The following is a 16,147-nucleotide window of genomic DNA, read 5'->3' as shown; positions in this document are numbered from 1 at the left end:
TTCGTAATTTTAAAGGTATTAGCTATACATTCTGGATTGTATATTATGTTTGTAAAGAGCATGACGCGTCATAGCAACCGCATTTGTGGGTTTCACCTAAACCCTGTGCAATGATAAAATTCTGAGAATTAGTTACACGAAGCATAAATTGCATATAAGACACATAGTGAATCTTCCGTTATTAAAATATGTTTGAAGTAAAATAAAGTTGTAGTAGTTGAAAGCATCGCATCGTTAGCAAACACGTTTGCAAAGAAAATCGACTGAAGCTTTCAGAAACTTTATGTACGAAGGAAGTGAGCACGTAAAGAGATTTGTTGTTATGTTATGTTTCGTTTCTTGCTAGTTGTATCTATTTCATTTGAAACTCTTTATTTTCAAGCTAAAAAATGTGAGGATATACGCATACAAAAAACAAATGATGAAAATATGTGATATGCAATCGCCTATCATAAACTTTTTGCTCCAACTACATTTGATAAATAAAGTAATTAAAATAGGAATGATAATTATTATATTGTGGCTCAGTGATGTAACCACTTGAAAGATAGAACGAAAATAATCTGGCCCTAATCTATATTTCACTCATTTATTTTAGGAGTGTCCTTGCGTCTCTATTTTAGTTAGCTGATGATTCTATGACCTCAATAGTTGACATTTTGTAATCATTATTTAACTCTTAAGACGTCGTTCATCAGAATCGTGTTTCATCACTTGGAACTAAATAAGAAAAAATTGAATTTCAGCCTACAAGGATGTAGGGCGCCAGATCAGAGTTTTATTTTGGAATAATTACTACGATGGTCATTCATGTAGAAAAACTTATTTGATATTGATTCAATTTACTAAAGTTATTAGTTCATAGAATCAGGATATAAAATAGCAGGCATATAAATTAGTTAAAATTATCTAGTTAACACCGACTATCAAGGCTATATTAAAAAGGATTGGTAATAGATGATACAAGATAAAATGGAATGTGTGCAATGCAGCTGTCGTGTGCTCAGATTATATGGTAGCTAGTCTGTAGTGTGCGTCGTCCAGGTCACGTACGCACGAGCCCTTCTACGATGCCTTCAATACACAAACGACGACGCCCGCCTTAACAAGCACAAATAAATACTTGGCAATAAATTCCTCATTTCTCCCCAGATCTTATTTTTACCATCGGAACAAAGGAATACTTCCCAATTTCCTATTAATTTGTGCTATTATAATAAAGTGTTCGCCGTATGAGTGATAAAGTAAATTTCTGAGAAAGTTTTCAAGGCACATAGTACAGATTGTGTTCGTTTCTTGGAAGTTCCCACGCGTGAGATCTTGTGATATTAAAATTTTTCATTGTTTTTAGAATTCATGCATTTATTTTAAGATATCTTAGAAACAATAATAATATAGAATAAGGAAAAGTTTCAAAAATCCAAGTCAAGTGCGCAGCGAACTTCTACTTCCATTGTTAGTTAGCTGTAACGGACATAATTTAATTATATTAATTAAACAATGAAATTTTTAAGCTATTGCATAGCTTCTATCGCGGGCCCTGAGTGCGGGTCCGAATCCAGAAATTCCGTAACGAAAAAAACCTCACGCTCCCCACGGGGACGGGCACGGAGGTGTGGCTTGAAGGCATAGCATGCAATAGCTTTACCACGGCAGTCCCCGAGTGCCACACGTCTTTTTTTTTCTTCTAAACAAAAACTAAACACTTTATCGCTTTCATTCTTTAAGATCGATTCCAGCAACATCAATTACCTATTCTGTAAACTTGTAAAGGAATTGTGTCTACATTTCAGAAGCCGTTAAATATCAAATTTAACAGCAAAACACACTAAATTATTCGGTTCGTTTACTTCTAATTATTACCTAATATTAAATATCTCGTGACGACGTATTATATTATATTTTACAATAATACCTTTGGTTTTTACAGATTACGTATATATCTGTTTAGTAACGAAAGTTTTGAGCAATTTCGAAACTAGGTCAGATATAATGATATAACTTATCTCTATCTCATTATAAAGAGGACTGAGGATAATATAATGTTTACGATTTTTTGTAAATTAAACATTTTATCTTTATGATAAGAACTATAATGAACTAAACAGTGTTTAAATCTATTAATTAAACTATTCCGCTAGGGAAAATTTAATTTTCATGTTACTGTTTGCATGTTTCTTACGTATAAACCATGAATGCATTAGGGATGTCGATAGGAATATTCGCTGATCTAATTTCTCCCTAATTTCAACCACATTAAAATCAAACAAGTAATCTGACTAATAAGCTTGTTGCTTATCGCGTGCTGTGTTTTCTTTATCATGAGAAGAACAATAAGAAATAATAACTAACGTTATCCAGTGACCTCTGACATCAATGACCACAATTGAAATTGAAGGGAAAATGCCGAAAGGTTAACCTATTGAATAGCAGATTAACAACTGCTTATGCAGCGTTAACAATACCTATGATAAACGTAACGTCAATTAGGTAACTAATCAAACAAGTTGGCTTGGTACTTATGTAATAATAGTAATTACTTTTAATAACCGTTGAAGATAGATACTTCGGTACTTTTTGCTCCATGTTTGCTTATGTTAAAAAAAGAAATCTAAAAGTTACCTTTCGTTACGAAAATATATTTTTTCAAAACATATCTAAATGTAGCATTTTATATTAAAATGACTTACTTATACTAATCTCACAACATAACACCGTTACAGCATTAAAATATAAAATGTAAAGACTTCACTTTAGATATAAAAGAAATCTAAAAGTTACCTTTCGTTACGAAAATATATTTTTTCAAAACATATCTAAATGTAGCATTTTATATTAAAATGACTTACTTATACTAATCTCACAACATAACACCGTTACAGCATTAAAATATAAAATGTAAAGACTTCACTTTAGATATCACGTAAAATTAATAATATTTTCCCAAATCACGCCTTGAAAATGTCAAAATGATTTTCTTTGAAATAAAAAATATTCACGAAAAAGGGAAAATATTCAAATAAGTCATTGAAATCAAATAACATTTTTTATAAGTTAATCAGACATTGAATAGGGAAAAGAAGAAAGTTGAACTTTAAGGAAATTTTCAACTTTTCTTTGGCATTGAAATAAGCTGAAGAGAATGCAAATTGTTGATTAATTTCCCATTGTTACTCTTTAATATTATCTCATTATATTCCATAAGGTTAATAAATTATCTTTTTTTTATAATTCCGTCCCAGCAGAGTAATTATGTTGATTTAACTGACTTTAGCCGAATAAACGTTATCGCAAAACTTCAAAATATTGTTATCTTGTTTAATAACACATACAGATTGTTATTATATAATTAAGCATATTATTATCTTACGCTTTTCAGTTCTTTTAGTACAAGGAAAAGGTTATCTTTCCAAAACATGAGAGTTATAACTTATGTTTCAAGTAATATGCCATAGAGGAAAGATTTGTTTTTTGTTGTGAAGATTTTATAAACCACCATCTTAAAAATTAGTTAAGTATACTATACTGCAAAAGCTCAGGTGGAGCCAGGAAAAGCGCCTTGTCTATTTATGGTGTATATGCAGGCATATTACATCATAATTATAAAATACCCAAAAACGCAAGATAAGTTAATAGAAATTGGGTTTTTTGCTTTGTATCAATCCTAATCTTCTTATATATAAAAATGAATCGCAAAATGTGTTGGTAAGCGCATAACTCGAGAACGGCTGAACCGATTTCGATAATTCTTTTTTTATTATATTCCTTGAAGTACGAGGATGGTTCTTATGTAGAGAAAACGTAAACATGTACCACGGGCGAAGCCGGGGCGGACCGCTAGTAAATAATATGTATTTAGATAAAACATTATTTTGACGACACGGTTGGCGCAGTGGTAAAGTAACTGCCTACTGAGCCGACAGTCCCGGGTTCGATCCCCGGTCAGGGCAAATATTTGTGTGATGAACTCAATTATTTGTTCTTGGGTCTGGGTGTTATTATCTATATATGTATTTATTAATATTATATTTATCGTCGCCTAGTACCCACACCACAAGCTATAATCGAGCTTACTGTGGGACTAGGTCGATTTGTGTAATAATGTCCTATAATATTTATTTATTATAAATTGAAGTAAAATGACAAATCTTTGAGTTAGCCCAACGCTATCTGAAATATAGCGCTATAAATATAAAATAACTACCAAACGTTACAAGGGAAAACCATTATATATCATAAATATTGGAGTAATAAAAACGAATCAACGAACATGAAGTGAATACGTCGTTCGTATCGATCAGCTGACATAACAAAAGTGTAGTGGGGTTCTTGAATGACCTGGTTAGGCTGTGACGTCGATGGTGACCTCCGCGAGCCGCGTGAAGGTCCTGCTGGTTCCCGCAATTGTTTCTGCCGCTTCATATATTCGTTTCGATTATTAGCTCGTTAAAATGTAACAACAGCGTAAAATGTGAGATAGATTTCCGCTGCCTGTCACGTAAAAGTTATAGCAGAAGATAATTCATTACTTAAAATTGAAATGCATGTTCTATAGAGGACATGCTCTACAATATTACTATCTACTACTTAACAACATTATTTTTCAAATAATTTTATCTTAAGAGCTAAAGAAAATTTTATATATTGTTGAAAATATATGCTTAAATTTTAAAGATAATCAATCTTGTGAAAGGTCACGGTTATGTAAGAAACAAACTAGATACGATATCAATGTTGCCATTGAAACATTATCATCATCTTAAAACTGGATATCAAGGTAACCAATTCAGGAAATGTTTAAACAATGAGTTTGGTGACGTATGATGACGTCATAGAAACTATTACCGTATAAGCAAGCATTACTTAGTTCAATACGCTGGTACAGTATCTATCCACACAACTCACATAGCTTCCTGAAATCATTGAGAACAAAAGCTATTAAAATTTCTAACAAAATTTTAACCTTTTGATGTTTTATAAAAAGATTTTCATTCATATAAAGGTAACGCATGAACTTACTTAAGCTTTCTTACTTTCGATACAAAAACACTAATAAAGCAGTTTTGTCCTACTATTGTCTAACTTCACTTACAATAAAGTATGAATAAATAAAATTCAACAGAGTTAAATTTCTAATACACATTGTTTATATATTTATCAAAAATCTGTGTTATCATTAATTTCTTTAAACGAATTCAGGTCGTTTAAACAAAAAAGTAATAATATTATTTCATTGAAACACAAACGATGTGTGGATTTCACGTAAATATTATAATATTACGACTAAATTATGTAGGTCATGGCAAATCGGCTCGCGAGCGTATAAACAACATAAAAGTTTTCCAAAAATATTTTTTATCTAATTTTATCAAACTACTTTATTATCTCTTTGAGCAATACTTAGCTCGTAATAACTCAAATCGTCTGATTACTTTAATCTTTACGTCACGTTTTAAACGCTTAATGCCCTAACTCACATGGCAACAAGAGCATTCAATATTTAGCTACTAAATTGTTTATTCATAAAAAATGTATCGCAATTATTACGATGAATAATTAATTATTAAAGAATAACATTTGTAGTTCTATACACATTGGGATAAAAAATATAATAAATTATGTTACGGTAGTTGTAGGTAATTGACGCACGAAACATATTCCATATGTGGATACTCGACTGTACAGTGTTGACAGACAGCTCACTTTGTGCTAATGAATATAATCAAATTTGAAAGTAATTGGAAAGATCAAGATAAAATATAAAGTAGATAAAAAAGTGTCAAGGAAATATTACAATCGCTTACTTATAACTCAAAAATAACCTGATATCTTGTTTAAAAATTAAAGGATGTATTGAAAATCATAACACCATACTAATCGAAGTAACATGCATTAAAACTCTATTTCCAAGCCAATGTTTAAAAAATATATTATTTTTCCATTATTACGCCTATAACAAAGGTTTTAACAGATTATAAAATTGATGTTAGAGCATAGGAGTAATATTAAACATTTTCTATATGATAATAGTATCTTACCTGCATCTTACAGATCTCTAATTTGTGTCAATCTCAAAATCTTCTAAATATAACAATCATCGTGATATAAAGAAAACTAAATATCAATACATATTAAGTAGTAGATCATCTTAGTTTGTATCATCTAAGTACCAAATTTTATAATATGTATTTATTATTTAAATATCTCTAATGTAGAACGTGAAGTAAAACCATAAAGCTCTCATATGTTTATCATCATTAAATCTTTAAATTCTTACAAAACTCAACGGTGTTTAAATCCATATTGGATATTGGTTATTATGTATATGAGTATTTCTGATACATTTTCTTAGTTTAACTAATACGTCATAAAACAATTCCTAAAGACGATAATGTATTAATAATGATAATTAGTCAATACAATTAGTAAGAACATCGTCCAAAAATAAGTTTATAATAAGAATTGCGTTGAATCCCGGTGTTGACATCATTATGTTCACAATAGACAATTAAATGAAAGATTTACGGTATTTCAAACAAATCTTTGTCTAGAGTATTCATTTAAAAATAGGACAATAACAAATTTACAAAATAACATGTAAACATTTAACAAACAACATGGCAATAAATAACGTCTATGCCCGTCGAACACGTGTATATGTAGATTGTAATTTGTAGAGCACATCCTCTTTCCGACGTAGTTCCATTGAAATCAGGAAAATTGTTTCAAACAAATAGTTTTTTACAGTAATTGATCAAAAATTATCTGTTATTGATCCTACATTTTATCAGATAACGAAGATCTTAGCTAACAAGCTTACTGAGATTCTACGTGTGAGGAGGCACGTTCTGCGCAAATATATACGTCCAATGCTAACTGTTTTTCTTAGATCGCAAGATTTGACGTCACTACCACGAATACGGTGATTCATTAGTGTCCACTTTAATAAAATTCATTCTTTTCTAAATTTATAATATGGTAGCCTATCACCTTTTGCAACAAACGCAGCAAATGCCTCAGATACACATAAGGAATTGCATTTAATGTTAATTAATGTCAATACTTATAATACTTTATTTACAAATGCGTACTGGTGTAATTGAGGCTCGTCACTTCAAACTAATGTTAAGAATAATTTAAGAGTAATTTAGCAATCAGACATTTGCAATTATAATTGTTTATAACTAAAGCACATAAATAATTATTAATCATTAATTTAGTATTGCAACTGATACAAAATCATTAATAATTATACAATATTAATTAAAGTTAATTGTAGTTCCAAGAATATACATTAAGTACTTATATATCTTTTCTTTTATAACAATATTGATAAAAATAGAGATCTTATGATGACAATATTTTAGAAATACCGTTTTTTTTTCATTTCCATAGATTTATTATGGATAATTTCAGGTTTTTCTGAAGCATAATCGTGTTAGATTACATAGTGTTTCAAAGAAAATCTTTTATCTAATTCCCTAGTAAATAGACAATACTCATTACCGGACACTCTATCATAAATGTTACAAACACAGTTGTATGTGGACAAACAATAAACCGCAGTTTGCATGACATTTACGGAAAATACCACATCGATATCTTATGTAGATTCCAGCTATGGAGGTCATTGATTCAGTTTCAGTCGTTTGCGTAGCGGTCGTTATTGTATTCCACTGAAGTTAATGGCATTGAAGTTTAAACCTATAAAACGTTAGAACGAAAACAGAACGCTACATCACATACTGGCCTAATCTTGGTTCATTGTCATTTACGAGTCTGTAAATAAACATTCTTAAAAAATGTATCCCTCTTCTTGTATACTATCACTAGTGGCATGAATAAATGAAATGATTAGCTTTAGCTTTATGAATGTGGAAATGTTTATCTACGAGTAGATACTACGTTAACTGATAATATAATATGTTCCATAAGGATTATAAATATTGAAGATCCTGGAGATATAGTTAGTAATAAAATAATATTATTTAGCGTCACAATGCAAAGTTTTAGCGCAAATATCAGTTATTTGTTTCGCAACCACAACCTTTGCCTACTTTCTATCTGTCGCGGCACTGCGGCGGTGTCTCGTTAGACCCTCATACCGCAAATTACTTGCAAATCATTATTAAACGAAATATTGACACATTTTATTTATTATTATATTTGTATTATCCTACAATATATAATTTACTGCCATTACTGGTCACGTTAGGTAATACAAACGACTCATACTAAACAATCAGGGAAATGATGTATAATTTCTACAGAATCATGGAACAAAGAAAATGTAACACTTGTAATCGCTTGTCATAACTGAATCATTTCGAAAGTAGGTCATATATAATTATCATTCTTTATGATTTAACATAATATATAGGTAACTTACTTTTCCTTGTCTGTATAAAGTCTGATGACTCTACACACGGGTATTACGGAATACAGATTACTTTTTCTCTTTATTGGTAAGATGATGACAAGTATTAAGAAGTCACCGATATTTGAAGTTCTTCTTTAATTTTTCTTTTCATTGCTTATATAATATCTTACTTTTCACAAATATTTTGTTTAAGTTGCATTCGTAAATTCTTAAGAAAATGGACTAAGGTGTCATTCTATCTAATCATTTTATTTATTTCGACACTTTTTACAGATATTTTTTTGACTGAGATATAAATAGTGGTGAATGGCATTCACAGTACGATTATCTTACTTGCCTATTGTTGACCATCTGGCAGTTAGACTTGTTTTTAGAAAATAGTCTATTAATAGCGTCTGGCGAGATAAATATGAATGTTGTTGACTAAGAATTGTACGATTATTATAGGCGTTATCATGATATTAAGACATTAACACTCTTAAATGTGGATTATGGTTTAATCGTTTGAAACTTTCCACTTATTCCACTTTCGAGAGAGCATCCATTTGAGTGGAAATAAATCAAAAATAGATACCTACAACCTTGATATATATATCTTGATCTAATCGAAATATGACGGCTGATATTATTACTAAGCGGTATTAATATCACCATGTTACCATGAAGGCATTCCCTTCTAAATCATCGTTTTCGGAACCCGCAAGATCGCTATCATGAATAACCTCAGTTGATTTACTTCCTACCTGGAGTGTCATGAGGGATACAAGGCCTTTTCAAATTGTGTCAAGAGTAATGTTTTTAAGTGTCCTCACACAATCACAAATCTAGAGTCGTTTAATGTTATCAAAGTGATGAATTTATTTTACCAGAATATCGAGTCACTAATTCCTATTATTCAATATTGGACGATTTCATTCACTAATTATTATTATGTATATCAATTATTCAGCACGTTGAATGGACTTTCCTTTTTGAATACCATAAAATTACTATTAGAAAATTGTAGTCATCCGTTAATCCTTTTCACTGTAAACTTAAGAGGAAAATCAGATAATTTGGATCAATGCTTCACGATACGTAGAAGAGTATATTTTTGTTGTAGTCTGAACTAATGACGGATCTCTGCTACATTAAGTGTAGGCGCCTGCCGTCAGGGAGCTTCAGTTTAACGATAGCATTTGCGTTCGTCGGACGTACGTCTGAGACTGATAAGAAACATTCGTGACAGATAAAAACTTTGTATAGTGCTTTAAATATTTGAGGCTTTTTTTTTCTTTTTATTTAATTTTAATTAACTTTATAACAAATGTGTAATAAAATGCGCGCGTGTGAAAGACAATGCGTTCGTTGTACTCCTTCGCGTTGGATTAAACGACGTGCTGCTAAGATGGCCCGTTCAATGGAGATCTTCCATTTACAGTTCAAACGGATGCTGAACAAGGAGCTGAGCCACTTCTCGGAGTCAAGCAAGTCTGGCAACCAGATCTCGGAATATATCTGCTCTACATTTTTGGGTACGTATAATTTTATATGTACTGACCTATTTTAACTGTATATCAATACTTCTGTATTATTTTAATTTTATAACACAACATCTTAATAACTTAGCTATTAAATAAAATTTTACTCGTTATGTTACATGAATTGCGCGAATTTTTATATCACGATCGGTTCGAAAATGCTGCAGTTTTTCACAATCAACTTTAACGTATTCCGTGTTTAGTACGTATTTTTCTGATTTACGTATTTATCTGATTTTTATTATATTGTAAAAATTTATATATTTTCTTGGGTTCCTACTTTTTAAAGTAACTATATTCATTTATATTTTAAGCTATTTTGGATTCATTATAAATTAACGCTTTTATAAAAATTTTGGTATACCAATCGTTTGGCAGATTCTAATTAATATCAGTACGGTGAAAGTGATATTGTATGTAATAAGGCTTGTAGTATTTACGTCACGACCGCAATATTGATCCTACTTCGTGACATCAATGTCGTCGTAATCCAAGGCGGGAAGTGGCGCCCGCCCATGCCGAAACTTATACGCATTCGTTATAGGGTATTTGTGAATTGTGAATAATTTGGAATAACATATAGTTTTGTGTATGTAGGTTTATGTAACAAATTTATCAATGCATAGTATTGGTTCTATTGTATTTTTTTATTGCTGTCGTCGTACGAATTAACGCTTGAGCCAGCTCAGTAGATAAGTAATTAATTCGAGCTCTCTAGATTGTTCTCGTAGGAAAAGTTTATACCATGTTATTTATCTAAAACTTAAAGTATTATTGTATTATCTTTGTAATCATTCGACTTGAATTAGAACTACATAGTGTAGACTCCATTTTTTTATCAACTATTAACGTAAACATTAAAAGGGATTTCAATGTTGATATTTACCTTTGTAAAAATGCATAATTTAACTGCGAAACGCCCTTTATCACTTTGATTAGATTAGGTAGGTACGTAGTGACCGAGTTTCACAGTAATTTTCAATTGTATCGTGATATAAACATCCACAATATCTATTATTTATCTGTAATTCTGCGCATGTTACTATTATCAAGGTATATCCTTATTATCGCCATACATATGGCGCATTATGTTTGTAACGAAAAGTATATTGTGCCCTCATAAAATATTCTTTTATGTTATTTCATTGCTCTATTTGAGAAATATGTTATAAAATATGGATCAGTTACCATTATAGCTGAACTGACCTAGAAAGGAATTATGTGTTATGACGTAAATTAAAACCGCTTTCTGCCATCAAATGTAGAATCGGGAGCGAAATATTTGTAAAATTACATAAACCTTTCTAAAATATTGATAACACTTATTTCCACACTTCGGAGTATAAACAATATACGAGGTGGTACTTTGGAGATGCAAAATACCACCTTGCATGCTTTCAATTCGTGGTCCTCATAATGCACTTTATGCGTAATGTAATGTAAAATGTGTATTATTATATATATTATGTGTATATTTACAGACAAACAACAAGAACTTGATTTACCATCACTTCAAGTTGATGAAAGCTCTGAACGTATTAAGAAGAAGGAAAAGCCACGTCATGCCGGTCCTGGAACTACTATGTCACAAGTATGTGTCAGTATATTTTTATCTTTATTAAACCAACTCTGGTAAAAATACATAATATTATGTTAATCTCCTTCACACTGTGCTAATAATATAATATTCCTTTCAGATTTCGGGCGTCAAAAGAACACTGACACATACAAATAGTTTTACCGGCGAGCGTGTACCACGATATGGAGTTGAGACCCCACACGAAGAAGAATTGGGAAAATGCTTGGGAGAACTTGATCGCTGGGGTGTTGACATATTCCGTATTGGTGATCTCTCTTGCGGCCGTCCACTTACAGCAGTTGCCTATGCCGCGTTCACATCTCGGGAGCTCCTTTCCACATTACAAATCCCATCTAGGACGTTCCTCGCCTTTGCAGTCACGCTAGAGGAACACTATTGCCGTGACAATCCTTTCCATAACTCACTCCACGCAGCTGATGTAACTCAATCAACAAATGTTCTTCTAAATACTCCAGCGCTTGACGCAGTGTTTACTCCAATTGAAGTGTGTGCTGCACTATTCGCTGCATGCGTCCATGACGTCGATCATCCTGGTCTCACAAATCAATTTTTGGTCAACTCCAGCTCAGAATTAGCACTCATGTATAATGACGAATCAGTTCTCGAAAATCACCATCTCGCCGTTGCCTTCAAGTTGTTACAAAATGATGGATGCGACATCTTTATAAACCTTCATAAAAAACAAAGGCAAACACTGAGGAAAATGGTAATTGATATGGTGCTCTCCACTGACATGTCTAAACACATGAGCCTCCTTGCAGATCTGAAGACTATGGTGGAAACCAAAAAAGTAGCGGGAAGTGGAGTGTTGTTGTTGGATAACTATACCGACAGAATACAAGTTTTAGAGAATCTCGTACATTGTGCTGATCTGAGTAATCCAACAAAACCTTTACCTTTATATAAGCGATGGGTCGCATTGTTAATGGAAGAGTTCTTCCAACAAGGTGATCGTGAAAGAGAACAGGGCATGGATATAAGTCCTATGTGTGACAGGCATAATGCTACAATTGAAAAATCTCAAGTCGGTTTCATAGACTACATTGTGCATCCCTTGTGGGAAACATGGGCAGATCTAGTTCACCCAGACGCTCAAGATATATTGGACACTCTTGAAGAAAATCGTGACTACTATCAAAGCATGATTCCACCATCACCGCCGCCGATTCCAATACAAACGCATTCTAATGTGGATGATGATCGCCCTGAGCAGATTCGCTTTCAAGTAAGTATTTATTATCTCAAACGTAAAAACTTTGTTGTTATTTTTTTACCATGTCTTCCCCGTATAAAATACTTTCAGAATTAGTGGTTAATAATAATAATTCATAATTCAAAAGTACATACTTCTAAAATGTATGTTAATTGAATGATTATGTATTGAATATTTTTTTTTTGTATTTGAGCTTAATCAATAACATCCAAATAGTCTATTTGGATGTTACTGTTGGTAACTGTAATAGTAATTTACAAAACTTTTTGTTTGTACAGGTGACTCTCGAAGAGGGTGAAGGTTCGGAAGAATGCGAGGGCGAGGGGGATGGTGGGATGTGACGGAAGCTGATGGGAATTTGTAAGAAACTCTCTGAGAAAATGCAAGTGTGGTGGAAGCTCTGGCAGTAGGGCGGCCGCTGGGCGGAAGCTCGCCTCGCACCACCGCTGTTACTTAGACGGCGCGAGGCTCGTTGGATAATAATTACACTTGTTGACGCTTAAACTGTCGGAATGAAACGATTCACTCGGAGGTCGTGTCATTTCGATGATAATTATTTGTATGTGATTACTACGCAGTGTTGTTTAGAGTTACCTAACGACTAAGTATATCCCTCCAATGACTGTATAACATTCGATTGTTTAGTGTTTTGTAACGACCGTTTTGTTTTGTCTAACCAAAGATATATGAAGTCTACTTTTTAGTTTACTTTCGATTTCCCTGTAAGTAGCGGGTCTCCAACTTGTAAAATTAAATTCGTGTAAGTAGATTTAGTCGTCGACATCATACGTCGATTAAAGTAAGGACATTGAAAACGCTTATTAATTGGTATGAAAGGGTAATTTATATTGTCATATCATCCACATTTCTCATATTTAATACGGGTTTGCGATAATGATGTTAATCACCAAAATTTATTAACATATTAGATATCTTAAACGTAGTGTTTTAAGATAATGTCGTCTTTTGATTCGTTGCCATGTCTTTTTCTGAATATTATATATTCGGCCAGTCACTTGTAAAAAGACAAAATGGATTTCATCCTATTAGATAGCTTTACTTCATTGATTTGATAACCTAATGGCACCTCATTTCTTGTTATGGATCGCTGGCGATCCCATTATTTTCTCTTAGAATAATTTATTATTTTTGTACATTACTTATAAACCTAGTTATTTATCCAAAAATTAGTTGGGAATTTTAGGTATATTTTTTGATGCAACTAACGGCTTGAAGTATTGAAGTGTTAAATACTAACAATGGCGTGATTTGTGACTAAGTTTTACACTGGACACTCACAAAGTTGAGTATTCAGACAGGCCGGGCTTTGCAATAGTTCTTAATACTTAGTGAGTAATTTATCAAAAATCTATGCGCACAACACCTTGAGTTTTATTCTATAAAAAATATTATTCTTCACAACTTCCAATACAGACGGACTACTGAAAGCCAAAAACAACGACATATCGCCGCTGATCTAAATGTATATTTATAATTAATATTTCGAAATGCATCTATTTACTTTACCTTCTTTTTAACGTTTTATCTAACTTCCTAACTAATCGCTGAAACATCACAAGAGTATGAAAAAATGTATTATGGTTGCATTTCTAGTATCCATTGACTTAGTCTACAATTATAAGAAACGTATTTATGAGCTGGTCTCTATATTTTTATGTACTCAAAAGATATTTGTTTACTTTATAAATTAATTACCTGTTTGTTCCTATTTTTTTTTTTCAATGTATAATTTGCGAGTATTGCTTATCATTAGATCCATCATTCATAAATTTTTGTGTAAAGAATGAAGGTCCAATGTAATGTACACTTTCATATAGGAATTTAGATTTCTAAAACGAGCAGAGAATGCAGCAAGCAAGGTCACAGTAATCTCTGTGTGTGATGGTTTTTTTTTAAATATTGGTATTGTTTAGACCCTTGTATGTCGACAAAGACATAAAAATAAAAACGCTTATTTACTAATATATGTTGTAGATACATTACGCTTAGACACATTTGTTTTAAAATATATACATTGTACGTACGTAATAGAATTAAAATATTTGTACCTATATTATTAGATCTGTGTGATGTACGTAGACTGTACATTCGTACGTAATTTTCTAGTTCACATGAACAGATCTATCAATAATGAACCTTATTGGCTTTATTAAAAATTTGTAATATTATTATACCCGATAATAATATCTTGAAATATTATCCTCCTAACTATAACTAGTAATTAATACGCTCGTTGTTATAAATAAGGTTTAATGGAGATGTACCTATGTTTATCAATAAAAAGTCGAATATCAGTATCTATTACATTAATAAAACAGATTTTTATGTATTTATATTGTTCATTATTGTTTATTATAGTTGATGGTGTCTGCTCAGAATTCAGATTATGTTACAGTTAAACCTCGAAAATTGTAAAATGTATCTTAAATTTTTTATGTAGAGATGGCTTCGTCTCTATTTTTATGGGAACTATAAAAATTATAAAAGAATCTAATCATATGGACAGTTGCACAATATATCAAACGAATTACCCATTCAGTAATACCAGGTCAACATCAAAATGAATTTCACATACATTTAATTCAATAATGATCTAAGTGACCTAAATTTCAAATTTTCAAGGATTAACTGTATGTATAATATGTCGATTACAACTAGCTAACTACCAAAGAACAAAAATTAGTTCGTATTGTTTATGTGCATCTGGTATGTCACTTCTTTATCGAATTACTTGTGTAGAAATATTATGTCGAGTATAAGTATTTTTCCGAGACTTTAATATTAAACCTAAATGTGTTTCGTCACTTTGGAGAACTAACGCTATGATTGGATAATACTTAGGTGATTTATAAACACGGTGTTAAGTGTGCAATGCTGGTCATTCGCATTACTTTTTGGTTATGTTAAATTTAATAGCTTATAATAGTTTAAATGAATATTTGAGTTGATTTAAAAAATATTAATGTATTTAGAATAAAAACATATTGAAGAAAATATGCGGGTGTTTTATTTTTCCCATCCTATTATTATTAAGTTCATAATTAATGCAATGTGAGTATTCAAATAGTAAAATAAGTAGCTAAAAATGATGGTCAGTGGGCGTTATTTTATTTTTTATTTATTTTATTGTTTTTTTAAATCAACGCATCGCGTCGGTATGGGGGGCTGTAAGTTACACCGGAAAAGTATGGCATGACACTACCGCCTACATCTTTTTTATGGGCTATCGGTAAATTCTAAAATTTTTGTGTTACAAATCGTTTGACTTTCGCTATTTATCCGACGAGTTCGACTAACGCCCACGCGACTAGACCGCCGGTACCAGCGTTCTGACCATCATTTTTCTTTTTGTCATTGCGTAATAAGACCCCTGTAGAACCGCCATTCTGTTACAAATGACCCGAAATTTTGTG

The 16,147-nt window shown here is 31.7% G+C and overlaps 1 protein-coding gene across 8 annotated transcripts in view; it reads left to right on the top strand.

Annotated features, from left to right (window-relative positions):
- Window positions 1–15,728, top strand: part of dnc (phosphodiesterase dunce) — a 239,804-nt gene extending 224,076 nt beyond the window's left edge. For 6 of the 8 annotated variants that reach the window (XM_090106914.1, XM_090106918.1, XM_090106913.1 and 3 more), the window contains 4 exons: window positions 9,801–9,894; window positions 11,382–11,497; window positions 11,598–12,725; window positions 12,992–15,728. In XM_090106914.1, the coding sequence (XP_089963040.1) occupies window positions 9,801–9,894; window positions 11,382–11,497; window positions 11,598–12,725; window positions 12,992–13,054 (1,401 nt within the window). In that variant the 3' untranslated portion in view covers window positions 13,055–15,728. The remainder of the gene's footprint in view (window positions 1–9,800; window positions 9,895–11,381; window positions 11,498–11,597; window positions 12,726–12,991) is intronic. The other 2 variants (XM_090106915.1, XM_090106912.1) reach the window with 1 other exon arrangement.
- The last annotated feature ends 419 nt before the right edge of the window (window positions 15,729–16,147 follow it).

Source organism: Colias eurytheme, chromosome 11 (assembly GCF_061535395.1).
Source record: "Colias eurytheme isolate Ceu_HAF_F1 chromosome 11, ilColEury1 Martin Lab GWU primary, whole genome shotgun sequence".
NCBI lineage: Eukaryota > Metazoa > Arthropoda > Insecta > Lepidoptera > Pieridae > Colias > Colias eurytheme.
Note: the sequence above shows the minus strand (reverse complement) of the source record. Positions and strands in the feature narration are given on the sequence as shown.